The 20,623-nt window shown below is 40.8% G+C and overlaps 1 protein-coding gene across 3 annotated transcripts in view; it reads right to left on the bottom strand.

The window, feature by feature from the left end:
* Positions 1-20,448, bottom strand: part of stx1a (syntaxin 1A (brain)) — a 76,945-nt gene extending 56,497 nt beyond the window's left edge. For all 3 annotated transcript variants that reach the window (XM_042487062.1, XM_042487063.1, XM_042487061.1), the window contains exon 1: positions 20,059-20,448. In XM_042487062.1, coding sequence (XP_042342996.1) covers positions 20,059-20,088 — 30 coding nt within the window. In that variant the 5' untranslated portion in view covers positions 20,089-20,448. The remainder of the gene's footprint in view (positions 1-20,058) is intronic.
* Positions 20,449-20,623: the final 175 nt, after the last annotated feature.

Genomic DNA, 20,623 nt, shown 5'->3' with positions numbered 1-20,623 from the left:
TGGAGAGTTAGTGATGTGCGGAAACAGAGGTGGAGGCTGAGAAGAAATGCACGGAAATGGGGAGGAGAACAGCCAGAGATGAACCAGTTCTTGAAGAAAAAAGTCTGAGGAGACAAACTTCAGCAAGAGATGGCGAGGCAAACTGGCGCAAAACTAGGTGAGAGGAACGTAGAGCCACTGTGATCGTGTTCATATTATCTAAACCCACTCAAACTATAATTAAAACGACAAAAGCTGGATTGTTTCATGCTGCAAAATAATGTTGGAACATAGGGTAATTCTGTCCAAAACAATGCCTCAAGATGCTGAATCTGAGATCTTATTTTATGCTCAACTGTCATGACAACAGTGAATATGTGGAGCTAAAAACAAAATCAAATTTTGGTGTTGATATGGCAATGAGATGCATTTAAGGAAGTGCAGACTATTAGAAGCAGATAGAAAAGAGGCGGCAGCAGCATGAGGCTGAGGAGGACGACGACAACAAGCAGGGAATCAGAGGAAGCTCAGGGAGCACCAGCGATGTGCTCCACCTCCACAGAGAGATGAAGCATCTCCTGCATCAAGAGGAGGGCTTTGGTCTGGTTTATTCTTTGCATGGTCAGGAGGGGACAGGACCAAGCGGTGCAGCCCAAACCTCCACCTCCCACCCAGATCTGAAGCTCCTGCTGAGCCCCATCAACACTGGGAGAGGACTTCAATGCTCAGCCTACGGAGTTGGACTTGACCGCCCACACACAGCAGATGCTCTGAGCCAGACTTGCAAACATACATGCACACAACAGCTGACACACTGATAACATACAACAGGTGGTTAACACACAGAGTGAGATCAAGGCTTACACAAGCCGGTCCCCTTAAGGCCATAACCCTTCGATTGACTCTGCCTTTGGGGGCTCACACTCAGGTGAGACACCACAGCAGAAGTAGTGGCCCGATTATGCTGTTTATTAGATTAGAGAGTTGTTCTAGGCACCGTGCCAACAGGGAGTCGCTCCGTAAAGACAAAAGGCAGAGCCTGCACGTCCAGTGTAAACAGAGGGAAGAGGAAATACAGTTGGAGAGTGAGGGAGGGAGAGATTTAACAGATATGTAGTGTGCGAGCTGCAAAATCACAGCTGTCAGCACAGGAGAAAAGAGGAGGGGAAACAGGGCAGCACAACAATTATTTAAAGCTGTGAAAGTGTGATTGAATGTGCAGTACGAGGACATAAAGATGCTGTGTACTAGTGTATATGTGTGTGTTGATGAGTAAGTAGTCAGGTTAAATGGAGAATGAGGGATTATAGTTATCATGCAAGTGCATTCAGACCCTTTTCATGGTTTTATCTGAGTAACAAAGAGAAGAGCAGTGAGAGACGGTTCAAGTAGGGATGGAAGCTCATGTGGGCCATACTTTATTGTCCTTTTGTGATTCCATATTAAGGCAGACCTGTCTCCTGCATCTTTGAATTACGGCCAATTCAAACAGCTTCCTGCCGTCCCATTAGAAATGACTCATAAAAATCTGTGTCAGCTGCACAGAGAAATACTGAGAGCATAACCACATTTATCATCATAATACAGCTAGGTAACATTCATTATGGATTCTGGGCTGCTCACTCATATACACACACATTCTTGAACATGTGATTATTTATTCATGTTTTCGACAGTAGACAAATACAAAGATATGGAAAATTAATGAGATTTTTTTTGTGCTTCATTTGCAAAGCCTTACTACTCACTCACACACACACACACACACACAAAACTACTCTCCAGAAGAACAAATGTTTTGCTTTTATGTTTGCGTTAATTACCATTATTACCAGTTTCTGGCTTGTAAATAGCCCTTATGTCAAGATCAAAGTATTAAATGCGACTCAGAAACATGTTCATCCACTGACAGAGCATCTGTTTTGATGAGCTGGGATGAGAACGTGTTGGGGTACGTGTCCATAAACCTCTCAAACACAGAACATAAGAAGAAAATAAGGAAAAGCAGCCAGAGGGCAAAGTCACTGCAGAAAAATACACTGCCACACACTTCTAGTGGGTCATATGTGATGAGTCTGTAATGATATTTACCCCAACATTGAAATTATATAGAGCTTCATTGTCAACATGTGCTGTCTTTACACAACTTAAATTTCCAGATTATGTGCATGCTCTCAAATTAAGGGAACTTTCCCAACTCTTCCATTTATTCCATATTACATGAATTTGGCATTAGCCTGTAAAGAGATAGTTCACCAGAATTAACAAATATTTTCTCACTTTCTTCTAATAGTCTCTAGACTCGCCTTAAAATTAACCAAACTTTACTTGCTTAAACCTAACCTTTGTAACTTAAAAAGTGTGTAACTTAACAAGTGTGTAACTTTACGTTAAGTACTTAACACAGTTCAAGCACATTCATTAGATTTGTCATACAAGCTGTTATGAAAATACGCTGCTTTATTATCACTGTAGAGGTTGAATACAATTCGTAGGTCACCAGAAAAAGCAAAAAAATATGACTGTGTAATTTCAGAGAAAACATTTGTGTTCGTTATAACAATCTAAATATGGCAATTTACAGGATTTAGTTTATTAAAATAAAATGAACCATTAGAAGCCCAGAACTAATGCTTACAAAGCAAAACCACAAATTAATATAGTGGGTCTATAACTGACTGATTGCACGGCTCGTCCGCAAATTGTCAGAGTAAATGACCAGCTGATGGAAGAGGAGGATACAGTATAGAGCAATCAAGACAGGATAATTACACAAGCAGGGAGCAGCGTGGGGGACAAGAGGACACAGGAAGTGATAGATTGAGCCAGCCAAATGTAATGTTTTCACATTAATGTGCTGTCTTCTCGCTGATAACCACACCGGAAGCAATCTTTGAAGAAAATCAACCTGTCTCCATCTTTGATTCAGGGCATACACTAATGGTGTGACTTCTTTTAAATGACTTCTTAAAACCCAATTGTATAGACCTGCTTTTATGTGATGTTGTCTATTTAAGTCATCTATTTTAATTTGTCTATTTTATTCATCTATTTTAGTTTGTATTTTATCTTATCTTTTAATTTATTCTTTTACTCTGCGGGATGCATTTCTCCATGTGATGAATGCATGATAACTTGATAATAAAAATACAGATCAATACTGTTTCTTTTAATTTAAAATGTGCTGCAGTACTTTCCAAACAAATTCCATATACAGTAGTCTGTTCACATTTCTGCCCTGGGGTACAGCACAACAAACAGTGGGGGAAGAAAATCCATTCTTCTGTTTTGCAGAATCATTTGAGTTTGAGTCCACTAATACTGCACAACACAGCCCTCTGCCTTTTGTCTAATTATTTTAGCAAACTTATTTCAGAATAATTCATCACTAGGAATCCAGACAGACATCAAATTCAGGCCGCCTTAATTGGTTTTCAAGGGACATATAAACCCAACCTAAAAAAGTAGAAGCAGCTTTTAAGACCCTCAGCTGCCCTGTTTAGAACATCTCCACTTGGTTCTCCATAGTTGGAAACAGCAATTTAAAAAATTACCAGCAGTCCTAATAAATCTGGGTTTGTTCTCACTGACAGCCTTTTCCAAGTCAGGGGGAAAATAAACAGATTTCAGGTAAAACTAGGAAAGGTGATGTTTTTTTCTGTGTCCAAGCCATAACAATGTGGAGAAATATTGATTAGATCCAGTCATACATTGACACTGTATTAGCTGCCATTATACTGTTTGGATATCTTGTATAATTTGTCTACTCTTCCTGAGGCCGTACTATGTCATAATTTCCATAATTTTCCACAAGAAAATACATCATCAAGGATGTGGAATGACAATAAACGAACTGCGAGGTAAGTAATGCTGGATCCTGGGATGCAGCAGTGCGGTCTCATCACACATTTTAAAATGTATCAAGTGCAGAAAGTACAGAGGACCCACTGAAGGACAAAGGATAAGTAACTTACCACAAGAGAGAGCAGAAACAAAGCCACCCTCCAGTGACACCAGCATAGACTGCTTCGGTCCAATCTGTCTGTCCAAAAGATCTCAAAAGGTATGGACTCTTACTTACCTGTTCAAGGGCCATACACATTAAGATGACTGATGATATGACAACTGACAAACTTATCAATGCTTTAAGAGCGTCCATTGCCACAAGAGAATCTTCATCAACTGAGATGTGACCAAGGAGCCAATTTTGTTGGTGCAAGAACTAGAATAAAAAGGCATGGATCAAGAAAGAGTGAAGGCTCCAGCATGGAAATTTTTTATGAATCCTCCAGCAAAGTCACATGGGTGGCATCTAAGAAGTGTCAGAAGCATTCTTACTGCTACAGTATTCTGGCTGGATTTAGAGAGAAGCTTCAAATAAACCAGTAGCAAGAAAGCCATTTGTATCTGCCTGTGCTTGGATGGAATTACAATGAAAACTCAGACTGTTTGTCAGCGCGAGTGGGCATTAATTGATGATTGGTGAATTAAAAGCACATTTCCTAAATTGCCTCAAATTATTTATTTTTTAAATATTTTTTGATCCTTGAATCATAGTCTTATTTTCAACATTGGTTCCCATTTTTTTCCCACACCAGACAAAACAACTGAAACTGCAGTTATTTGCGAGTAATCACATCAGATTTGTGTGTCCAGATATCTCCAGCTTAACTGCAAGAAACTTTCTCAGGAAAAGGTTTTTTTTTATCCCACCATCTATTTTTTCCTCCCCCTCGTCCCTTCAGGGGCTGTGTAATTTTCTCATCGCTAAATGGTAGTCTATTGTATGTGAATCTCCATTCCTTTATAAGGCTTACAGCGCTAATAGTCACTGTTTCAGAAACCACACGACAGGCCTCTCAGCTGTTTTGAACCTGCCAGCAAAAGATTTTCTTTTTTTTTTGTACAAATAAATGTACATCTACTTCCTGCTTTGCATTCCGGTGAAAAAGAAATCTGGGTGGAGGTTAGCAGGGTGATTTTCTCAGCCCTGCCCGCAGTGAGTGGGGTTCAGCAGAAACACGAAGAACAATGTGGGTGGGAGAAGAGATGAAGCACTGCCACCGCAGCAGCACAGAGTCAGAGTGTGTGCATATGCAACAATTTCCTTTTTCTAACAATCCTCCTCAACATCCTCCCCCTTTAATCATCTTCCCTTTTCTTTCTCATTCTCGCTGCCCGTCATTCTCTCGCCTCCTTCTCTCTCACTCTCCTTCCTCCTGACTTCACTATAGAATCATTACAGCAGCGGGCCCACACAGCATGGACTCTGTTACCTTTGTCTCACTTTCCCTGCTCACGCCTTCAATTTGCGTTTGTCTTTTCTTTTTTTAACATCTCATTAATGTTCCTTGAGACCACCTCAACACTCATTTATCAAAACAACCCTCACACACTTACAATGTTTTTATGTTGCGTCTGTCTCCTGAGAGAAACATCTGCTGTCTATATCTTTGGGGATATGGTTGGAATGACAAACTTTCTCGCCCTCCTTTCTCGCCTAATCTTAACCCATATTTTATTCCTCTTTTGCTCTTCCTTTCTGTCTTTCATCCCTCTCCGCCTTGTGCCTTCCTCAGATCTTTCTGACCTTTAACGGTGTAATCATCAAAATGACACCATTTTAACATGCCTAAACACAAATTTACAAACTGCCACACTATTAAAGGTTAAATAATGACTTATAATGCGATAATGCCGCATCTTTCCACAAATCAATGATAATTAATTTCAGGCCAGGATCCAAATGTCTAAAGCTGCCAATTCGCACACAGATAACTCTTTCTGCTGCAGGGACTCTGATGAGACGACTGACCTTTTAGACTAAATAGTGGATGCTTACGTCCATTTTGGCTTGTTAACATGTAATTGGCTGATGGATATGGGTATGAGTACTTAAATTTCATGCTATTGACGATCTTCATACACAAAAGAAGTCTGCCCTGGGAATGTGTGTAGGCTGCTGCCGGTGGCCAGTCAGCCTTGCAGAAGTGGGTGAGAAAATGTCATAATGCTTCAATTGAACTTTAATGACAGATCACAGGGAGGGAAAAGAGATGTGCTGGCCCCACTTGTGCCATGGATTTTCCCACCTCCGGGTCCCTTCTCTACGGGAAGGTATTTTCAGACAGCCTCACTGACCATGAAGTATTATGACAGCACCAGTGCAGTGCAGCACTAACACAATTATAGTGTAGATATAGGGGAAATGTAACAGAGAGTGAAAGGGATTTCAAGGATGGATGTGTCGAGAAAGAATCACAGCAAGTGGGAGAGATGAAAAAGCTGTAAGGCAAGAAGTGCGGGGAAAAGATAAGACAATTATCAGAAAACAAAGGCTGACAGATGCAGAGAGGTACATATTTTTTAAAAAGTAAAGATTATTTTAATTACTGAGTATTTTCCAGATTTTTTTGTTAAACTGATTTATTTTTTGTGATTAATCAAAGGAGCTTAATTAGCTAACTTGCCAATGGCTACAAACACAACTCCAAGTAAGCTAACTATGCTCTTTATCTGCTGTAAATAAGAAACTGCTTGAAATATGAAGTTTATAACCATGGACAACATGACAGCTTCCAAAACTGAAGCCAAAACATTACAATCGCCCCTGGTAGCTAACTGCAGTATAGTTCATAAACCCTGCCCCCTAAATGTTAGTGGATGTGACATGGGTCAAACAAAAAACTCAAAGTGCATCTCAAATAAAATTTGGTTTGGTTTCTGTAATTTTAGGTAGTTTTTTATCAAGCAGATGTTTGTTCAAGTTTTCTTTGGTTATAATCAGTTTTTAAAACACTGGGGTTTTGACGTTATGATTGACAGCTGTGCGTGCAAATCGGTGCACTCACGATCAATGGCACAGTTTGTGATTGGTCACACAGGTTTTTGGGCAAGAACTTGATAGAGCAAAGATCACTATTGTGCAGACTCTGGCTCCAAATGATATCTCCAACACCAGATGGCAGTGGCCGTATCTGGGATGCAAACTTGTATTTCCAAGGTTAGCGAAGGAATGGTCCTCCTGACTCTGCCTTACCCTAACTCCAATTTGCTTACCCTGACATTCTTTCTCTAACCCCAAACAACTCCACTGCTCTTGCCTAAACCTAATCAAACCAACCAACGGACGCAACAAGAACTAGCCAATGACATGAGTAGTAGGGTGGTCATTCCTTCGGTATCCTAGGATTATTACATTTCCATCTGGGATATTTTGGCCTCATTTTTGTACAGTGGGAGTATGTGGAGACGTGTCGCCCTTCTTCATATACAGTCTATGGTTTACATTATCAACTTAAAAGTTGACATTATGTCAGGATGCTTCTGCTGCCTCCAAAAGGCCAAAACCTTATTGAGAGTAGTTATTTCAACCAAAACCTATTATCTTTTCCCAATAAGGTTAATTTTATACCTACACTTAAAGGTGAGGTTAAGAACTGAAAAACTACCTTGGCTGAAATGACAACAAGACTGGCCCTATCTAGAGCCAGAGTTTGATTTGTCCTTTTGTGGCTACCATAGAAAAGACATCCAACTCCATGGAAGAGGACCTGCTCCTAATGAACATATAAACGGCTCAATCTAAGGTAACAAAAATGTAACTTTCTGGTAATTAAAAACCAAACAAACACTGTTATGATTAACTTGTACAATTTATGCTAATACATGTCACTAAATCACACACTATACCTTTAACTAAATCTTAAATGTAGAATTTCAGATCATAAAATGGTTTGCAATTGTGGTAAGGTAATAGTTTTGGTGGACAAGTTGTCCTGCCAATCGAGCCATCAAATCAGAGTACAGTCGTATATACAAATAATGTATTTTGTTGTTTATGAGAAGGACATGTTAGTTAAAAGTGCCTGCCTCACGTTGGCAAAATAAATCACAATATTATTATTCAAGATTATCACCCAACAAAGACAGACAGAGCTACTATAGGGCCTGATGAGCTCGGTTACAGTTCATAGCCTTAATCTCCAACAAGTGTCTGTGATAAAAGGTGTTGCATTGCTAAAGATCAGCTCCGATGCCATTGATTATGAAATGATGTGAGAGGGGAGCACTGCATATTCCAAATTCAATTTAAGCAGCAGTTACAAAGATGACCTGAAGCTCAGTCTCCCATAGCAGATGGGGAAGGTTTGATTACAGAATTGTCAGTATTTATTATCAAGATTCCCACTAGCTGATGCTTTGGGTGCTGTTGGTCTTTATGAGAAGCATGCGAACAAGATTTTACCACAAGGTAAAAACTATAAAACCCATAAGCAAACACTGATTTCAAGGAAATCTCACAGAAGACAGCTGAAAAAAATTACAAATATGAGTTCTTATTTCATACGTTACTGGACAGACTAGAACACGACCATCCAACGGATCATCCATTCACACATTTCAGAAATAACTATTAGCAGTTGACAGATATCTGATATTATTGCAATTGTCACCTCATTTGCAAAGACAGACAAGTCCCTGGTGAAATGCCAGATCGGTCACACTCATTTCACGGCTCATTAATGCCATTATGCAGCCTCTATGTGCTGATAAATAATGTGTGTATGCCTCAGCCTTTTTTTCGCAGTTCATACTAACAATATAGAATGGTGACAGTGCAATTTGTTGCTTCTTTGTTCCCTCCAAAACTGATTTTAAGGATAAAGGTTCATCTGTAGAGAAAAGGCAGGAAGCAGCGAGCCGTTTGCAGAAGCTTAAAGCTTCAAACAAGGACAAATAAAACCTCTGACCCTCAGTGTTTAATTCAACAGCAACCAACATGGCTTTTTTCCTCTCACTGTTGTCTGTGTCACTGAAGAAGTGACAACAGTCAAGATTGGGTCAAGGACTGAAGAACAAGAGGTGAGGGATAAAAGGGGAATAAGGGGAGATGGATTTAAACAGAGAAAAAAGATAATGAAAAGAAAGAAGAGTCAAAGACACAGAGCATCTGAGTCAGTGCTCTACATCTATCCTATTAGTTAATGTGTCACTCCAACGCCAAACAGTCAGTGACAGTGAGTACCCCAGCCATACAGACACACACACACACACACACACACAAAAAGAACTGCCTGAACCAATACTAACTGTACAGAGGGGACAGAAGGGAGAAAGGAAAGTAAACAGGACAGAAAGCAATTTGATGAATTACTAAACGGAAAAGAGCAATAATGGAGGGACTCGCCATTACCGAGAGGGTGAAAGAAAAGAGATATTAAAAAGAGATGGAGATGGCAAAAAAGGCAGATATGGTCAATCAAACAACATGACAGAAGAAGAAAAAACAACAGAGCTGATAAAACGTCATGAAAATTGAGGAGATAAGCAATCACATTTGATTGATAACAGTCCCCTCAGTGTGTGAAATCTGTAATAACCTCATCATTATGTTTCCCCCTAAGGTTTCAGAGCTTGAAGACGGCTGACAAACGCATCTTATCTGCGCCATCTGTCACTAATGCACTGCTCGGCCAGCTGGGAGTGACGGGACAAGGTGACGGGAGTCTATATGACCATTTTAGTTATTGAGACTGACAGTTTTTAGGCAGCAAGCTAATAAGCTACTGGAAGAGCTGAGTCGTAGGCAGGTGTTAAGCTCATAAAGTAGCTTTATGTGCATATGGGAAATGTTGGAGCAGAACCTGCACGCTCACAGAAATATGAGCAAGACTCAATTTCCTGCCAAAATGACACATAAGCACATGGGTGAGTAAACTAGCTGCTGTGACTGCAAAAACACACACAAAGACAGAAGCAACAAAGTCTGTAAAGCTCAGTTCTCTAGGTTGTAAGTGAAAATTAACACTTAGGTGATATCTTTCTAATATGTTATTTGCAATGGAATTATCTCAGCTGTTTAAGCAATTGGCAAAGCATAGCGCAAAAAAATATTTTCACACCAGAAGGCAAAAAAATGTTTCACTGAGAAAATATTTTTGAATCCAAATTTAACAAATGCAAATATAAGAAAAAAAAAGAGAAACAACAATCCTGTAGGAGACATTTGGCATATTTATTTTGTATATATATATAATTTTAGTGTGATGTGTTAAGACTACATATTTTCACCACTGGATAGTAGTAATAGTCTGTAGTCTATGACACATTCTATGGTTTATGATGTCACATTGGGTGTGAGTCAATGTTATAGTGGATGTTAGTAGGTATTTTAAAGTAACGGTGGAGGGAAAGAACATAATGGAGCTTAGGCGCGGGAACATATGGTTCTTATCGCAATCACAGCAAAAAGACAGCAAAGGTAAACCGGATCGCTTCACTTTCTTGTTGCCTATTGAACTTTTTGGAATTCTTTTTAGCAGTCACAACACGAGTAAGAACCATCCCGAAAGAAAGGAAAAAAGAACCTGTCACAAGTGAAGGTGCTGTGAAGAGGATCCAGCAAACAAAGACGCCCGTAGAGCTGCATTTGAGAGTTGGAGCGCAATCGTCACAAGCATTACAATTGCGAAATGCTGCTGCAAACCAGATGGCAAGGTAAGACAAGCAAAGACAGATAAGCCAAGATGTGCTTTTCTCTTGTCCAGTGTTTGGATGTGCAATGAACTCTTGTGTGCAGTTCGGGTTTTCATTGGAAAAAAAACTGTGGCCTACATGAATGAAAATTGGAACCGTAAGAAATGACTTGCTTGTGTTTTGAGTGGACATGTGATTGTTGGAACACTGAACTCAAAGGCCTGTGCCTTTGGACTGGTTTGTACTGACGCGTATTTACGCATGCACACTTGTTGATGAGCTTAAATGTCATACTGAACAGAAAGGCTGTGAAAATGGATGCTTCTAACAATGAAGAAGCTGATGCAGCCGAGAAGGTTTCTGATGATGTTGAAAAAAACAATGATGCTGCAAAAAAGTTATCTTGCCTAAAATGAAGATGCTACAAAGTGATGTTTTAAAAAAATATGGAAATACTGCCAGAAAAAGGGAAAGATAAAGGACTGCAAAAGGCTTGATGTACCTGTTCAAAAAACACAAGAAATCTAAACTTTATGAAATCAGAAAAATTAAACAAAAGAAAAGAAAAGAAACTAACAAAAGAAACTAACAAAAGAAACTCTGACTGACGTTGAAAATCTCTTAAAGGAGTTTGACAAACCGTGCAATGATGCTGCTGAAACCCATTAGTGATTAATGGAAATGCCAAAGCCCAAGGATGAATGCAAAGAACAACAAATCTGGTTTGACCACAAATGTAAAAATAATGAAACATTTTTACATCATGCAAGGGAGTGGTTGATGGATGCTGAAAGGGCTTGTCATATGAAGGATGAAAAGAAGGATAATGCATGAGTGATGAACTCTGACATAGGACCTGATGACGGTGCATCAAAGAACACAAATCGCAAATGTCACACATCTGCCATCTCCAAAATGTGAAGTACCACTTCCTCTGCCAAAGCCGAAAAGGCAGCTCGAGTTCAACGCATGGCTGGTCTAGAGAAAAAACACGCTCTAGAAACGGATGAGGAACATCTGCACATGAAGCAGGAAGAAACTCAGAAGGAAAAAGGAACAGCTGAAATTAGAAAAAGAACCAGCAGCCTCCAATGCTAAGCTTTCTGTGCTGGAATGCTGTCGAGTGGGAAGCCCCAGAAGTGCACCACCTGATGGCATAAATTCATAAAGCACAGAAATGAAATTACAGGCACATCATACAAACTCACCTTAACCACATTTGTCACAACAGCCTCATTCAACATCACATCACATCACAAGAGAGCAAGCATGAACAAACCCAGGAACAACGTCCACTTCACCAACTCCTGCATGATTTTTTGTCAAAGCAACATATGCATATCCCACAAAAGACAGACAGACACAGCATGGTATCCAGTAACACTCAAAAAGACCACAGGAGCCATAATATTCCTACAACTCATATCTCAAATGGAAAGACAGGACAGACCAGCAATCATTCAACCAAACAATCATTCAACTACAAAGTGGAATTACTGCTCAACTGGTTCAACAACAATCACCATCTCTTCTACCAAGAGCCATACCTGTATTCAAGGAGGACCCTCTACAATATAGTTCTTTTATCAGCATTTTCGAGCAAGGAATTGAAAGAAAAATGACAAATCATCAAGATTGTCTGTACTACCTGGAACTACACCAGAGGGCAAACAAGATAGATTGTCAGGAGCTGCTTTCATATGCCAGAGGAGCCTGGCTAGGAACAAGCCAAAACTTTGATATAGGAAACATTTTGGAAGTGAAATGAAAATTGCACCGGCTAACGTGGTTAAAGGCCCTGAGCTGGCCTTCATTCAAGTCAGAGGATGTTGGTGCACCGCGTGCATTTTCATTGTTTCTTAGAGGATGCTGTAATATGATGGAAAGCTTGCAGTAGCTACAGATCCATGTCTCCCGACTTGGTCAACTTCATCGAGCGACAGGTTAAGATTCTCTCCGACCCTCTTTTTTGGAAATATATACAGGAAGCACAACCTCGCAACTCTGTCAAATCAAAAGTCACATCAAAACCTCTTACCAAAGAAAAAAGTCTTGCCACTGCAGCTGCGGTCAGCACCTCTGAGGATAAAAGATCTACAGAGCAGCAGGACCGCAGTATCTCCACTCCATTTTCAAGCAAGTCTGGGTTTTATTTGTGAGTGTAAAGGTGGTCATTCTCTAAAAACGCATCATATGCAGTGTGTGCAGCCTAAAGCATCCTACAATAATCTACATCACACCAAAGCCGAAAACACCAGAAACGCAGTCACCAAGCAGTGACCCTTTGTCTCAGCAAACCTGTGCTCATACTGGGGCCGAGAAACAAGACTGTGTCCTCTCAGTAATGCCAGTACAAGTCAAAGCAAAGAATGGAACAACACCTTAAAAACATATGCTTTCGTGGACCCAGGTAGTTCAGCCACCTTCTGTACGGAACATCTGATGAGAAAAGTGAATTTAAATGGCACCAAAACCAGTATATTTCTCTGTACCATGGGCCAGGAGAACACTGTGAACCTTTGTGTTGACTGATATGGAAGTGTCAAGTCACAACAGTGATCAGTTTTTTGATCTCCCCGATGTTTATACTTAGGGTAGCATGCCCGTTTCAAAGGAGAACATTGTGACCCTGGACGACCTCAGAAGATGGCCCCATGAAAAGATTAAAGTTCCCTATCTTGATGCTAAGGTGTATTTTCTGATTCACAGCAACACCCCAAAGCTTCTTGAACCATGGGAAATCAACAGCTGTGACAATGGACCTTATGCCTTTCGCATTCTATTGGGGTGGGTTGTGATGGTCCACTAAAAGGTAGTGAGGGGTACTCTTGCTCAGTACAATCAAGACTTTAATGAGAAATCTTCTGATGAAGTTGGGATGTCAAGGGAAGACCTGAGATTTCTGCAGATAGTAGAGGACTCCATTCATCTTACAGAGAATCACAGCTGCACCAACCTGCCTTTCAAAAATGACTTTTAGACTAATGTCTTTTCAAACAACTGGCTATTGCTGAACAAGTTTGGCAGAGTTTGAAAAGGAAGTTCAAAAGGAACAAGAGTATTATCAAGAATATACACTCCTGCTCACTTATGTCATCAAGAATGATTATGCTGAACATGTACCTCAACATCAGCTAAACGCACCTGATGGCAAAGTATAGTATATTCCACATCACAGGGTATACCATCCCAAAAAGTAAACCCTGAGAGTGATGTTTGATTGCGGGGCAAGTTTCAAAGGAACATCTCTGAACAATCAACTACTTCAAGGACTTGACCTAACAAACTCTCTGTTTGGTTTGCTTACAAGGTTCAGGCAGTGGCAGACATTAAAGCAATGTTCCACCAGGTGAAGGTGTCTCAGAAACATGTTAGCTTAACTTTGCTTTCTCTGGTGGCCCAATGGTGATGTGACCAGAACTTGGTGGACTATGGGATAAAGGTCCATCTCTTTGGAGCAAAGTCCTCACCAAGTTGTGCCAATTATGCTTTAGGGAGGGTTGCTGAGGACAACAAGACCCATTTTCAGCCTGAAGTAGCATCTGGTAAAAAATCTCATCACTGCATGTTCCAGAGGAGGTTTCCAGCTTTCAAAATGGATGAGCAACAACTGTGCAGTCCTGGCCAGCACCCCTGAAGAACATAGATCTAAAGCAACCAAGGTGCTCAATTTGGACAAAGACCACTTACCTGTGGAGAGAACTCTAGGTCTGCACTGGTGTTCAGAATCTGATGTGTTCATGTTCAAAATTGCAGCCAAAGAACGTCCTCACACAAGACGAGACATCTTGTCAGTCACTGGTTCCATCTACGAAACTCTTGGACTTCTGTCACCATTCACTCTTCCTCCCAAGGTCATGCTGCAGGGAATGTGTAAGAGTATGGTTGGCAGGGATGACAAGATATCCCAAGCCTTCTCACAGCAATGGTCAGACTGGCTTTCAAATCTACATCGGGTGTCTGTGCTGAAAGTTAATTGATGTATCAAGCCAAAGGACTTTGGACAACTCAAGCAAGAACAGTTACATCATCTTTCTGATGCAAGTGAATATGAATACAGGACTGCATCCCATTTGAAGATGGAGAATGAGTCCAACAAGGCAAATCTTGCTTTCATGCTCAGAAAATCCAGAGTTGTACCACTAAAACAAATTATAATCCCCAGACTTGAACTCACTGCTGCTGTACTGGCTGTTCTAGTTGACAAGATGATCAGGAAAGAGTTGCAGATTGACTTGATCCCATCTGTGTTCTGGACTGATAGCATGACCATGCTGAAGTATGTTGCAAATGAAAACAAGAGACGCATTTTTGGCAAACAGAGTGGCTGTGATCCGTGAGGCTATAGATGTTACTCAGTGGAGAGACATCAGAACTAAGCTGAAACCTGCAGATGAGGCCTAAAGAGGATTGTCAGCTGAAGACTTCCTTGAAAGTAAAAGATTGTTAAAGGGACCAGTGCTTCTTCTGAACAAGGCAGGGGATTGACCCAAGACCAGTACAGACCAGCTGTTAATGTCACTGGATGAGCCAAAGGTCAAAAAGGATGTTATTGTCAATGCTTCCATCTGCAAGGACTCAGAGTGCCCTACCAGTAGGTTGTTGCACTAATTCTCAGATTGGACCAAGCTGAAAGTCTCAGTCGCTTTGTTTCTCAAGTTCAAGGATGTGCTTTTGGAACTGAGAAGACAGAGAAAGTCTAGACAGGGTCAGAGAAGAGATGTAAAAAAAAAAAAAATCAGATCAAAGATAAAGGTTCACTCACTTACTTTAGATGACCTTTCCAATGCAGAAACAACCATCACTAACTTTTGTCAGCAAGAAAAATTTCAAAAGGGAAATGCCACTTAGGATGGTGGCAAATCTGTTGCGAGAAAAGGCAGTGAGATTTACAAGCCTGAAAACAATTTTTGTCACTGTCAGTTACATTGAAAGATGTGTCTCACTGCTGGAAAGATAGTCTTTTCATAAAACAAGGGCATCTATGCAGCATAAAGATGCAAATACTTTTGAAATTGGTGCTACATGACCAGAAAAAATAGAGAAAAAGAGGCATGGCATTTGCTAAAGAGGTAGAAAACCTACAACTAGCAGAATACATGCCGTCACACCAGACTAAAAAACGCTCCCACTGGTAAGTGACATGATATCATCGATTGGACGCAATGGCAGCCATTTGGTAAGAAACTATCTCATAATACAGTTTAACAGTAAACTTAAACTGTTTCTGAGAACATTTTAGGTGAGGCCAGTTCTAGGCATGGGCACAGAGGGGTGTCAATGTCCCCCCCAAATGCTTCGCCTGCCCCATCAACACCAAACATGGACATCTCAGCCCCAAAACATTTGCACTATGAGCAGTTATGTCACTAAAGGAAATGACTGTGAGTAATTTTGCATCGTCACTGAATACAACAGGAGCGAGACCTGACCAATCAGAGAGGGTTTAAAGGGCTCTGATGTTTCAATGTCCAATAGCCTACTGCACATCAGGACAAACTGACAATACAGTGTATTGCCATTAGTGTTCTCTTAAGATTGTGGCCCAAACACATTGAACCAACTAACATTTTCTGTCAGAAGTCATGTTATACAACTTCCAAAACAGACTTTCATCTAGAAGTGACAGCAGAGAGAAAGAGGGACAGACAGGCAGCTGCAGATGATAGAAAGATACTACACTGCATCAATTGTGTCTGTGTGTGTGAGTGAAAGAAACCCCATTTAATATTCCAAAATACTAACAAACAGTTGTGGAAGAAGTACTCTTATCTTTTACGGAGGTAAAAGTACCAACAGTGTAAAAATACTTTATTTTAAGCAGAGCATGTGAGTAGTGTTGTCACTATACTAAAATTATGACTCCAATACAAAACCTGCCCAAAATATCTCGATACCGATACTGAAACGATAACACGGCAAAAACCTAACACCAGGAAAGACAAGCATCTGAAATATCAGCAGCCACAGCTCTCGCTCTGCATCTCACCATCACAGCAAACAAATGTTTGGCGCACCTACAATGCCCAGTGGGAGTGACAGCAGAGCTTGGCACACACCCACACACGCTTACGCCTGCAGGGAGTGAAAGCAGAGCATTGAACAGCGTACACTCACACACAGCCTCACTGTTGCACCAGGTGAAACACGGCTCTTACGAAAACGCTTTCATTCATCAAGTATCACTATTAATAAAAGGTGCTATCGTATTGTTTTGAACAGCTGGGTACCGTGATACTTTTATAGTATTGGTATACCATACAACACTAACGTGTTAGCAGAGCGGAGCGCGGTGCACAAGCGGCAGAGTTTTGGCTGGAGCAAGGAGCACCTTTTATAAAAAGCTGGAGCATCACCTTATATCTCGCTCCATCCCGCTCCAATTTCACTCCAGTACCAGTCACACCATGTGTCTAAAGCATGTCTAACCCAGAAAGTACTTTAAAGAGGAACTTTAAAAGTCATACATATAGGTGTACCATTCCTGTAAAAGTATCAGATGAAAGTTATATGGTACCAGAAAAAGAATGTGGAAACATTGTTTCAGTCAGTAAAGATTCACTCTGAAATCGCATTTACCAAAAGTACGAAAGCGTACTGAAAAAGTGAAATGTGCAATAGCGTGTAATTCAGGTTGTGACCGACAGCAACATGATAAAAGCCTCCTCCCTGGCACTGATGAGGACAGTGAGGTGACGCAGGTGCCAGCAGCAGCAGCAACGCTGAACATGACGAAGAGAGACCACCTGCGCTCTTACAATACAAAACAAGCTAAAATAAAAATACAAGGCAGGTGTTTTTATGTTCTTTTTCTGGATCGAGCACTGAGTGATTGAGTGGAGCGGGGTGAAATCTGAGCCAAGGGTGGAGGGGCATGCAACGCCTCCGAGCGGGTGAGCAGGAAGAACGTACAGCTCTGTGCGCAAGGAGCGGGAATTCTCATCGCTCTTCTCCGCTCACATGCTCCGGTTTTAAGTAAAAGTCCTCTGTTCGAAATATCATCCAAGTAAAGTACAAAAGTATTAGAGTTAAAGTATACTTAAAATAGCCTACTCAAAGTGAAAGTAGGCTATTTATTATGCAGAATGGCCCATTTCAGAGTAATATAGTCTATATATTTTAAGTATTGATGCATGATTTGGGTTCTAGGCACTGGTTTAAAAAGTAGCTTCTCATTTTAAAAAAAATTGTTTTTATGACACTGCTTGTCCTGGAGGGGCTGCTTGGTGGCTAATGGTTGGTTTGTCCATTCTGGCTGACGGTAGAAACATGGTTGTGCAACATCGTGAACTCTAAAGATGAGGACCTGCTCCTTATGTAATTTTAAACTGTCAATTCTAAGGCAACAAAAGCACAACAATTCTTATTCTTCAGGTGGTTATACACTTAAAAATATCCCCCAAATGCTGTGTTCACATGGGATCTGGCAGACAGTAGACGGCAGACTGGTGATACCTCCTGGACAGCAAAATATAATATACGCATAACAATATGTTGTGTAAAAGTGTCAAAAAATTGAGTAAATGTATTAAATAAAATCATTTTGTGGCTACTATTTTATGTAATAATTGCAGCATAGGCATAAAAGGAAGCTCTCTCTTCATGTGCTATTGCAAACTTAAAATGTTTGTTAAATTCCCTCTAAAATGTTAAGGAAAATTCCCTCCAAAAGTCATTTATTCTTTCATTTGTATGTGTTCATTTATATGTCCGCTCTTCTTGTAATATCTTGGTAGGATTCCAATTTTTGATCAACGGGTGTTATTACACCAAAATTATTAGCTTTTCATTATCCAGATTGGCCATGTTTTCTCCTTGTGTGGGAGCTACATAATATCCGGTTGAAAATTCTGTTCCGGAGAATAGCAAAACGTTCCTAAAAATTTAACTTTGGACTGCGATGCTGTCTACGGTTGCCATTACCTGAATTCTCTGCTGGCCTCACAGAATTTTAATGTCCTGCCCTCATTTACTCAACTGACACGCAGTTTGCCGTCCCATGTAAATGCAGCATTAGTCCTACATACTGGACCTTTAATTTAAAAAACACAGATTAAGCAGTGTTTAAAAAAAAATTAAGCAACTGCAACTTAGTCCATCACACTAGTTCAGAGCTTTCTTACAACCGCACATTTCTCCAACACCATCCTGTTGTAATGTCTTGTCCAAACCCACTGAGACATCTGCATGAGACTCAAAAAGCTGCATTAACTTGAGGCTGCAAGAGGAAAACAATATCAGCCTCGTGCTGATGGGAAATAACAGCCTGTGACATGCAATTTACCTCAATTTTATTTGGTCTGGATTGCCTGAAATCGGTCTGGCTGGGCCCGCACCAGCTGCCACTTCTCAGACATGAGAGATATGGTCAAAAATATTCAAAGACAATAGAATCAGCACTTAATCTCTTTCCATCCTGAATGGTTTGGTGGAATATTTGTGTTTCACTGAAGCTGGTGAGGAAGATATAGGTGATTTTCTCTTCTTCTCTCTTCTGTCTCTCTTAATTGTACAACTGAAACCTTCCAGCAGCACTGCGAGGGGGCAGCATGGCAGCCTGGAGACACGCCTCTCTCTCTCTCTCTCTCTCTATCACACACACACACACACACACACACACGACAGAGCTGTGGTTTCTCCTTTGAGACCAATTCATAGCTAGATCCTCACTGAAAACTTAGGAGTCGCAAATTGTTTCCCCCTCTCTCCTCAGCTTAACTGCAAATTACCCAGATCTGACAATGGCCACTTTACAAAATGTAGGCCTAAAATCCAAAGATTTATGATTAGAGAAAATGAGGATACAGATTAAAACAAAAGCCAAAATGAAACTTCCATCCCTCTCCACATGCACAGAGCTCCATAAACTCTGTTACAAATTAAAAAAAGAAAAAAAAAAAAACACTACGCTTGATGTGCGTGGTTGCAGATTTTTGGATAAGTGATTTAACAGGTGAAATGGGCGACCTGAAACCAGTTTCTTACATCACACACCCATAGCTGTCCAGATCGATCAAACCACACACATTAATTAAAATCCCTGGTAACACAATTCCACACAAGCTGCACAATCTGCAATCTTTCTGGACAACTATCAAATTCTGAAAGATTACACAGACAAATGATAAAAAAAAATTTAAAAATTAAAAAATCTAACATTGCATAGTAAATTAACCACCGTATCAAGATTTAATTCCATTAACTACAAAGTGTCTATCCCATTAACTCCCCCTGGAGATTCAATGGTCTATAAATAGCCTAAAGAATATATATGATGAAGGATTATTAAAGTGATTTTGCGTTTGGATAATGAGATGAAAATTACTATTACCTTGATTAACGCCTGAAATCATTCACCCCTGCTGGGCTTCTCCCTGCTTTACCCACAGTAATGCTTGGCAGCAATATGCGCCTGTTGCCGGTAATAGCTCAAACACAAATTTTCAGCCTCCATCAGACCCCAAGAGTCACAACTGTTGCTCAATCAACGCATTCAGCTCTGCGAAGACGCTTTTACACCCTCTAAAAGCGTCTTTAAATCACGCTGATTCACACAACAGGTGCACGCTGACCACTGGAAAGAATCAAACTGCAACTTACATGTTTAAGTTCTTGCATGCGGTCCTTCATGGTTCCGGTAAATCACTCTTATTCCTCCCGTCCCCGGTGTCTTTTGGGTGTGCGCGGTGATGGAGCGGCGTGGCGGAGGGCGACAGGATGATGTGACACCGACAGAAGCGCGTGTGGCGGCGGCGCGAGGCAGTGATTTTCCCCTCTTTGGTTTGGACGGTGGGACCACTTTACGGAGCCCGGTGACGCGCACTAAAGGTGAGGCGAGGCCTTCCGCCGTTAACCCATTACACACCTTCAACTTCCTCCTTAATCCGCACTTATTGATCTTTCTTTTTTGAAATTAACCTCCTCTCTGAGTTTTCTTTGCTCCGTTACAGTCAATAGGACAGATTGTAGGATACACTGACAAAAAGTGACCTCCTCAGAGTCCGGCAGAATGGGGAGATGGTGTTTGGTTTGATTATCGATTGAGCAGGTTCGGAGATAACGCCCCGGCTGCTCCATCCGCGCCAAAGCGCACAGCGACCTCTGTCGGCCGCACGTGATGAGCACAGGTATGGAAGCAGCAAAAGACCTCGAAATTAATTTAGGA

This window comes from Plectropomus leopardus, chromosome 5 (assembly GCF_008729295.1).
Source record: "Plectropomus leopardus isolate mb chromosome 5, YSFRI_Pleo_2.0, whole genome shotgun sequence".
NCBI lineage: Eukaryota > Metazoa > Chordata > Actinopteri > Perciformes > Serranidae > Plectropomus > Plectropomus leopardus.
Note: the sequence above shows the minus strand (reverse complement) of the source record. Positions and strands in the feature narration are given on the sequence as shown.